This window comes from Chiloscyllium plagiosum, unplaced genomic scaffold, assembly GCF_037043375.1.
Source record: "Chiloscyllium plagiosum isolate Xiang-an unplaced genomic scaffold, Cpla_swu_hap1 HiC_scaffold_1, whole genome shotgun sequence".
Taxonomy (NCBI): domain Eukaryota; kingdom Metazoa; phylum Chordata; class Chondrichthyes; order Orectolobiformes; family Hemiscylliidae; genus Chiloscyllium; species Chiloscyllium plagiosum.
In genome coordinates this window covers 7,501,477-7,511,459 of record NW_028270139.1, presented here as the reverse complement: position 1 = coordinate 7,511,459, position 9,983 = coordinate 7,501,477, and the positions used below count along the sequence as shown (strand labels likewise).

The 9,983-nt window shown below is 40.0% G+C and overlaps 1 protein-coding gene across 2 annotated transcripts in view; it reads right to left on the bottom strand.

Moving 5' to 3' along the window:
• Positions 1-1,389: 1,389 nt before the first annotated feature.
• Positions 1,390-9,983, bottom strand: part of prmt9 (protein arginine methyltransferase 9) — a 59,276-nt gene continuing 50,682 nt past the window's right edge. For both annotated transcript variants that reach the window (XM_087975004.1, XM_087974945.1), the window contains 3 exons: positions 5,046-5,199; positions 4,801-4,923; positions 1,390-2,807 (listed from right to left, as the gene is read on the bottom strand). In XM_087975004.1, the coding sequence (XP_087831130.1) occupies positions 2,589-2,807; positions 4,801-4,923; positions 5,046-5,199 (496 nt within the window). In that variant the 3' untranslated portion in view covers positions 1,390-2,588. The remainder of the gene's footprint in view (positions 2,808-4,800; positions 4,924-5,045; positions 5,200-9,983) is intronic.

Genomic DNA, 9,983 nt, shown 5'->3' with positions numbered 1-9,983 from the left:
AAGTCTTACGGTTATCATAAGTTTTGGTATTCCCTTAATTCCTTCCTTTTATTACTTCTGTTTAATTTTGTCCACCTAATTTCTAATCTTGTTGGTGTGTTTTTATTTTCCTTCCCCAGCTTAAACTACACACTGCTAAATAGCTGTTCTGCCAGTTCATCGGTTCCCATTTTAGATGTTGCCCATCCTTCCAGAACAGCTCTCATTCTAACCAGACTGCCCAATAAAATAGAAACCATCCCTTTTTAGCCAAGGAGTAAGTTCCCTAACTTTTCCTTTCTTTTAGTTTGTATCTGGAAAGGTAATTCTGAGGTTACCTTCTTTTGACATCTTGCTTTCTAACCTCCTATGTAGACAATGAGTTGATGTATCCTATCCCTTTCCAGCTTTCCACAATGCCTTAGCACTTGGGAGGCAGCAAAGTACCTGGGATTCCAAGAGTCGACAACATTGAAAACAGACTCGACCAGCCTCCAGAATTACTGCTTTTGTCTTTTGAATAATCACAGAGCTTTGTTGACCCTGTAAAAGCCTCCTTACTAAAACCTGGGGGATTGTGGCAAAGTTGGGAGAGTTGTCCCACGTGCTAGTCAAGCAACAGCCTAACAAAGGCATACTCAGATCACACCTTGCCACCAAATCCCAGACACCACAATTCCTAGGATTTTCCTTTCCCACCTTAGCACAGGTGGGAAAAGTTGATCTGGGAGTCATCAGTATTGTCTTTGGATCCCGTGAACTCTCATGTGGGACAAAATGGGTGAATAAATATCCAACATCTATGAGGGAGGAATGTGATGGAATATTCTCCACTTGCCGAGATAAATGTTCTAAACACTTCTCAATGAACTTGGTGGCATCCAGTCTAAAGCAACCCAGCTGACTGGGACCATGTTCAACATTCATCCCCTCCACCACTATTGAGAAGTACAGACACAACCTTCATAGCTCACTGAAACAACTCACCAGGGCTTGTTCCACAGCACCTCTATCCTGGGAGAAACAACAGCAGCAGATGCATTGGAATGCCACTATCTGCAGGTTGTTTTCCCAAGTGACTCACCATTAAAATGCTGGAACTCTCTCCCTGACAGCACTGTGGGCACATCTATTCCAAAGGTCTGCAGCAGTTCACCAAGGCAGCTTACCACCTCAGTTTCATCTCAAACATGGCAATAAACACAGGCACTGACAGTAACACCCACGATCCATTAACAAGTAAAACAATTACTAAAACAGCTGGTTGTCAACTGTGAAGACTTGCATTCAGTCGCATCTATCAATTACAGAAACTATAATTGGAAGAAAAATTACAACACAATTTTCAGTACCAGCTAAACCCATTTTGAAAAGGATTCCTTATAAAAACAACTGATTTGGAAGAAAATGTTTGTGCTTATTTGTTAAAAGTAACATTTAATAACTTGACAAATTAGTATCATACGATAAAATCACAAAAAATGAGATGACAATAAAGGAGCACAGAAGCATGCTTGGACAAATATACAAGAATATTTTTCACACATGGCCAGTATATGCAGTGATTCACAAACATGTATTGCATTATTGAAAGTGCAGTTTGTCCAAATGTGACAGCTTTGTTCTGATGAAATTAGTGGACTTTGAAGATTCTATGGCATCATTTGAAGATGTGCAGGGAATTCCTTTGCTATCTGGGCCACCACTTTGTCCTCATCAAAAAGACTAAACTGGCACTTAATTTAAATGACAGTAACCAGAAGATGAAATTATCTACCACTTTTGCCTTTAACAATAATCAATCACTCTAAGTGCAGCACTAAGTATTACAGGATAGCATTTGAATATCTTTCTTCTTCTTGCGGTGTTTCTTTTAGCAGTGGATAAAAAGTTTTATTTAAATATCTTCTGTTTAACATTTCAGGCAATTGCCTTTCATGACCTCTGATGAGATCATGGACCTGAAAATGTTCTTGCTCCATAAACGTATTTAGGACTGCTGAGTATTTCTATGCAATTTAATTTACTTTCAGATATACAACATTGGCAGAATTTTTATTTTTTTTAGATTAGATTACAGTGTGGAAACAGGCCCTTCGGCCCAATAAGTCCACACCGACCCGCCAAAGCGAAACCCACCTATACCCCCTTACCTAACACTACAGGCAATTTAGTATGGCCAATTCACCTGACCCTGCACATCTTTGGACTGTGGGAGGAAACCGGAGCACCCGGAGGAAACCCACGCAGACACGGGGAGAACGTGCAAACTCCACACAGTCAGTCGCCCGAGGCGGGAACCGAACTCGGGTCCCTGGCGCTGTGAGGCAGCAGTGCTAACCACTGTGCCACCATGGTATTTCTTCCCATTCAACTTGACAAATTCTTTGATACTCAATAACTTATGCACTAAAATAGAGCTCCATTCAATTTACATTTTTTTTTAAAATGAGCCCAACTTTAAAATAATAATAAAGGGAAAACACAAAGCTAGAAATCTGAAACAAAGAATTATGTTGGAGAAACTCAGCAGGTCGGGCAACATCCGTGGTGACAGAAACACGGTTAACATTTTCAGTCTGGTATGACAAACTGAGTACTAAAATTAACTATCCGTGGTTTACAATCATTGAGATACTACTTTTGTGATACTGAATTTTCAGTCTAAGTTCATCTCCTGAAATAACTTGGATTGGATTATCCAAAACAAAGGCAGCTTGCTTCCAATGGGAAGTATCATTCCAAGTATCGAGACAGACATCTGTGTCCAGATAAATTTCATACCAAAATGGAACTGCTGTTACTCTTCCAGATGAATGTACTTGAACCTGGAATTTTAAACAGATTAACAGGAATGAGAATATGCTTCCATAAGATAGCTGAATAAACAAGTCGTTAGAGATTATTCAGTAAAATTTTAATATATTTTAATACTGTATTACCCATAGCATTGTAATATTGATTAATTTTCATTGTATTTCAAATAATGCATTGAATTTACAGGTTGAGCACCACTGCCTCAGTGCCAGGGTCCCAGGTTCGATTCCAGCCTCGAACGACTGACTGTGTGGAGTTTGCACATTCTCCCAGTGTCTGTGTCGGTTTCCTACAGATGCTCTGGTTTCTTCCCACAGTCCAAAAGATGGCCGTGCTAAATTTCCCAGTGTCCAGGGACGTGCAAGTCAGATGGATTAGCTGTGGGAAATACAGGGTTAAGGGATATGGTAGGGAGGGGAGAGTCTTGTTGGGATGCTCTTTGGAAGGGCAGTGTGGACTTGTTGGGCTGAATGGCCAGTTTCCACACTGTAGGGATTCTATGAAGCTGTCAAAAAACCTTCAGTGAAATCAATCATTTGTAGAGAAATCTCTTGAGATTATTCCAGAGCTTAAGACATAGACAACTACAGATATAGCCACCAATAGAGGCACAAAGGATATCAAGGATGTGTAAGATATCAGAGCTGGGCAATTGCAGAGTTTATAGTGGCTTGCAGAGCTGGATTGGATTACAGACATAGGGCCATAAATGGATTTAACTACAAAAATGTGAATTTTGAGAAGATTTGTAGCTCAGATTGAAGTTTTGGATGTAGGAATGTTCGCTGAGCTGAAAGGTTCATTTCCAGACATTTCCTTACCTTACTAGGTAACATCTTCAGTGGACCTCATGTGAAGCAATGCTGAAAATTCCTGCTTTCTATTTGTATGTTTGGGTTTCTTTGGGTTGGTGATGTCATTTCCTGTGATGAAGTCACTTCCTGTTCCTTTTCTCAGGGGGTGATAGATGGGGTCGAACTGTATGCATTTGTTGATAAAGTTCCGGTTGGAATGCCATGCTTCTAGGAATTTTCGTGCATGTCTGTGTTTGGCTTGTCCTAGGATAGATACTGTCCCAGTCGAAGTGGTGTCCTTCCTCATCCAGATGTGAGGATCTCTCACTAGTATCCTCACATACAGATGAGGAAGGACACCACTTTGACTGGGACAGTACATCCCATCCTAAGCCAAGCCAAACAGAGACACGCACGAGAATTTCTAGAAGTATGGCATTCCAACTGCAACTCTCAACACATTGACTTTGATCCCATCTACCACCCCGAGAAAAGAAACGGGAAGTGACTTCACCACAGGAAAAACGTCACCACAGGAAATGACATCACCAACCCAAAGAAACCCAAACATATAAATAGAAAGCAGGAATTTTCAGCATTGTTTCACATGAGGTCCACTGAAGATGTTACATAGTAAGGTAACGAAACGTCTGGAAATGAACCTTTCAGTTCAGCAAGCAAACATACATCCAAAAAAGTGAATTTTAAGCTTCTGTAGCACTGATAAATGAATAGCATGACAAAAATCATCCTCACTCAGACAACAATCTATAAGGTTTTCAGATAAAATTAACCAAAGTGGGACAGAGATTGGAGCGAAATTGTTTGCATTGATATTGAACAGTTACTTTTAATATTTACACTTCATTCTCTGTGACTTGATGAATGAACTATTACTTGTATTTAATTTTCCTTTATCTCCATGCCTGGAAAACTGATTAATCATACAAAAATATCTGGGCTTCTCAATTATTTGTCAGCTTCCATTATGAGCTGGGTTGGGTGACTGTTCTGATAGAAAATGGAGGATCGCCTACACATCAATTCAAATGGAAATAGTCTCTTAATGGCAGTAAGAAATAATAACTGATTTCCATTTATTTGTTTGAAGTACAGTGATGCCAAAACCATAAAATATGTTCAAAATGAAAACAAAACCAGGAGCTAAATTCTTAGCAGTGCATGACGTAAACGTGAAAAATTATCTTACCCTGATTTCACTACACAATTCATCAGTGACCAGGCTCATCAGATCCAGCATTAATAGTTCCACTGGCTCACTTAATCGGATATGAGGCAGTGTGGATAAATGCAAAAACACATGGACAGGCACCTTTAATGGGGAGAAAAGGTTCATTAAATTTATTCTAATCAAATACATCGCTACCCTGTGCATTCACTAACAAAAACAATTAAGTCAGTCTAATAGTTACACTATAAAAATACATAAAGAACCTTGAACTGGTTGATGAAAGGTGCAATATTGAACCCCAGTGTGGCTTCTTTTCCTTGGACTGCACTTTCTCGCTGTAATGTCTCAGATTCAATGAGCATTCCATATATTTTTATGCACTGAGGCAATAGCCTTCCCTCTGGTCGAAGCAGACATCTGAAACCAAGATACAAAGAATACACGTCTGTACAGTTAAATTTGTGCACCAAACTTTAATAATTTACATCTTTGCAAGATCATTGGAACACAAATTGGTTCGCGCTGAGCACTCTCTCAAACGTTTCGGATCTAGAAGAAAGATGGATTGAAAAAGAAAACATTAATTTTCATAAAATCAAAAATACTGTGCATACTAGAAGTCGGAAGTCAAAACAAAGTGCGAGAAAAAAATCCAACCCATCTTATAGCATCTGTGCAGGGGGAAACAATTATTGTTTTGAGTCATGCAAAGGTCATTAACTCTGTTTCTGTCCACAGATACTGCCAGACCAGCTGAGTTTCTCCAGTAGATTTTATAATTTCCATAACATTTTTAATGGTATAAAACCTCCCAAGCGAATCAGACAGGCATAATCAACAATATTGGATACTGAACCAGAGGAGGGATGAAAGATCACCACAAGCAAGTTGGTTTTGAGAAGGAAATAGATATTTAAGAAAGATAATTTCAGAGTGCAGGCCTTACACTGTTAAATGCACAAACACCAAAACAGGAGCAAGAGTTACAGGAATAGTTGGGGATTGCAGAGTTGAAAGATAGGGAGAAACAGAACCATGAGGGATTTAAACAAAATGTATGAACATTTAAATTTGAAGCACTGGGTGAGTAGCAGTCAATGGAGAACAATAAAGATATATGGGACAGGTTAGCAGGACTTCACGCAGCAGATGCAGGCAGCAGAGTTTGGAATGAGCGGAATTTTCTGAAGAATGGAGGATGGGAGGTTGGTCAGCAGAGAACTGTAATAATCTAGTCTGGATACGGTAAAGACAGTGATGAGGGTTTCAGCAGCAGGTAGGCAAGGAAGAGGTGGACAATGGTATAGAGAAGCAAGCAAGCAGTCTTTGCAGAGTATAAGGTACAGGCTTTGTAGCAAATGCCACATTAAATGACTTAGACATACCCATAAAAACATTTAAAGAAGAAAAACTGGGTCTCAAGTTAAATAAAGGCATGTTCATAGGAATCCCTTCCTGGTTGATACTGTTGTAGGTAAATTTAATTTGAAAGCTTGTGTTTATAAAGTAACAAAACAAATATTGTACTTTAAAGCCTTCCCTATTTCAGATATTCAAAATGTTTTTACATTTTACAGAATGTAGTTATGAATATAATATTTGTGTAAATTAGAATAAATATTATAACCTTATTTGGAAAAGAATGGACTTATTTGGGATAGTTAGCTGGTTTTGGGTGGGGCAGATCTTGTCTCTCAAATTTGAATGAGTCCTTTGTATCCTCATCAATCATCTTCGTCACTTCCTCAAAGGTATAGTAGAAAAATATTCAGGGAGGTTTAATAGCCGCAACCCTTATCTTTACATATATCATGGCACCATCCACAGTCAACTTGGTCATTTTACTAGCTACTCCACCTCGAAAACTACCCTCAAGATGATGCCCAAACAACTTCAGCACTGGCAATCCAGTCCTGCAATCTTGGGAACAGTTTGAATTGTACTTATTAAGATTGTTATCCTTTTGTTTGTTGTGTCTGGAAATTGTGGACCCCACCTTGAGGATTAGGAAAGGCTGTTTATAATGGCTTTTCCGAACTGCAACAGTGCACTTTCACAGCTGACTTTAGTGAAATTGCAAACGTCTCTGGAGATCAGTGGAAAATAAAAGGTACTGTTTCAGAGCCTGACCAGCTAAGTGTTTAATTGAAAGTCTTACAAGACTTATAAAATTTTTTTGTAAATCTATAATAGTTGGAATGATGAGGTGTTTTTATTTGACTGAGATCTTGAATTTGAATATAGAAGATAGGTATTGAGTTTTCCCAGAACAGTGAGACTTCACTAATGCTGAGCTTTTGAGCCAAGTGTGGTGTGGTGTGTTTGCACATAGGTATTTTCTGGGTCTGTAGATTGCTAAAAGTCATTTCTGCCCCTTTAACAGAGTAATGAGCTCTTCCTTTCAGATGTGGGAGATCACAAAGCATTTCAATGTCCCTGGAGACTACATCTGCAGGAAATGTGTTTGATTGCAAATCCTGTCAGCCCACATAGATTGGCAGTTAGAGACAATGAGGAATTTGCAGGAGGCAGGGGTGTGATGGATGGCAGTTTCAGGAAGGCAGAGAAACCACACCGGTACAGTGAGGTAGATGGGTTACATCTCGGAAAGGTAGGAGAGATAGACAGACACTGCAGGGTCTGCTGTGGCTATCCCCATTTCAAACAAGCATGCTATTTTGGATACTTCAGGGGGTGATGCTCTCTCAGGGGAATATAGCATTGACAGCCAGGTTTCTGGTGCCTTAACTGTCTCTATTGTAAAGAGGGGTACATCAAGTTCCAAGCAATCAACTGTGATAGGGGATTATCTAGTCAGGGGCACAGACAGATGTTTCTACAGCCAACAGGGAGACATCAGAATGGTGTTGACTCCCTGGTGCGAGGGTCAAGGATGACTCAGAGTTGGTGCAGAATTTTCTGAAAGACAAGAATGACCAGAGGTTGTTCTACCTATGTTGTTGATACCAACGTGTACAAGACAAGACAAGGTTCTGCACAGACAATATAGGATTTCAGGCAGGAGGTTTAAGATTAGGTTCTGAGGGTAGTAATATCTGGATTATTCCAGGATACCATGTGCTAGTCAGAGTAGGAATAGGAGGAGAGGGCAATGAATGCATGTCTAAGGAGCTGGTGAAGACGGTATGGATTCACACTTTTGAATCATTGGGATCTCTTCTGGGGTAAAGGGGACCTGTATAAGGAGGACAGGTTGCACCCAAATTGGAAGGGGAGATTTGCTAGTGCTACTCAGGAGGCTTCAAACAAGTTGGGGATGGGTGAGGGGAACCCAAAGAGATGGTGAGAAAAGATTCAAATCTGAGGTTGGTACAGTAGATAAGGGGAGCAAGTTAAATAGTCAAGGCAGGCAAGAGTATGGCAGACAACTAAGTAAGATAGATAAATTAAACTGCATTTATTTCATTGCAAGAGGCTGGACAGGTAAGGCAGATGAACTTAGGACTTGGTTAACATGGGACTGGGATATCATATATGATACAGAAATAAAATTCAGGAAGGGACATGACTGGCAGCTTAATGTTCCAGGGTATAGATGCTACAGGAAGGATAGAAAGCAAGGGGGGGCGGGGGTGCAAGAAAAGAGGGGGTTGGCATCTTTGGTAAAGGATAGCACTGCAGGCGTACTTTGGGAGGATATTCCCGAGAGAACATCTAGTGAAGTCATATAGGTAGAACTGAAAAAGAAAGAAAGAGATGATTACCTTATTGGGATTGTACTATAGGCTCCCCACTAGTCAGCAGGAAACTGAGAAGCAAATATGCAAGGAGAGCTGAGATACCTTCAGGATTATAATGGAAAGGGAATTTTAACTTTCCAAACACAGACTGGGACTGCCATAGTATTAAGGGCTTTGATGGAGAGGAATTTATCAAGTGTATACAACAAATTTTTCTTATTCAGTACGTGCATGTATTGACTAGCAAAACTGGACCTATTCTTGGGAAATAAGGCAGGACAAGTGACTCAGGAGGCAAGTGAACATAATTCAGTTTTAAAATAGTTAAAGAAAAGGATAGACCTGATCTAAATGTTAAAATTCCAAATTGGTGTGAGGTCAACTTTTATGGTATTAGGTTGAATTTTCAAAAGTTGATTGGGGGAAGCTGTCCATAGGTTGGATGGTTAGAAAATGGAAGGTCTTCAAAAAGGAGATAACGAGAATTCAAAGCCAGTATGTTCCTGTTATTGCGAAGGGCAAGGCTGGTAGGTGTATAGAATGCTAGATGACTTGACAAATTGAGGATCTGTTCAAGAAAAAGGAGGCATCCGTCAGGTGTTGACAGCTGAGACTGAGTGATTCCCTAGAGCAGTATAAGGGCAATAGGACCATACTTAGGAGGGAAATCAGAATGGTTAGAAGGGGACATGAGATAGCTTTGGCAAACAGGGTTAAAGAGAATCCAAAGAAATTTTACAAATACATTAAGGACAAAAGAATAACTAGGGAAGAGAATAAGGCTCTTTAAAGATCAACAAGGCCATCTGTGTGGAAACACAGGAGGTGGGTGAGACAATCAATAAATATTTTGCATCATTATTTAGTATGGAGAAAGACATGGAAGGTAGGGAACTTGGGGAAATAAACAGATGTCTTGAAAAGTCTCCATATTACAAAAGAGGGAGTTCTGGAGGTCTTAAAACACACCAAGGTAGATAAATGCCTGGGAACTAATAAGTTTCACCCCAGAGCTTTGTGGGACGCTAGGGCAAAGATTGTTGGGCCCCTTGCTGAGATACTTGCATCATCGACAGCCATGGGTAAGGAGATGTTTGGGAATTATAGACCAGTGAGCCTGATGTCAATGGTGGGTAAATTGTTGGAGGGGATTCTGAGGGACAGATTTACATGCATTTGGAATAGCAAGGACTGATAAGTGATAGTCAATACAGCATTGTGCATGGGAAATCATGTCTCACTACTTTGACAGTTTTTCGAAGAGGTGACATAGAAAACTGAAGCAGAAGCATTGTCTATATGGGCTTCAGTTAGGCATTCAATAAGGTTTCACATGGTACACTGGTTAGTAAGGTTAGGTCACATGGAATCAAAGGGGATCTACTCAATTAGCTGAAAGGTAGAAGATACAGTGTGATGGTGGAGGTTTTTGTTTCCAGACCAATGGTGTGCCACAAGGATTGGTGCTGGGTCCACTGATTTTCATTTGATTTGGATGTG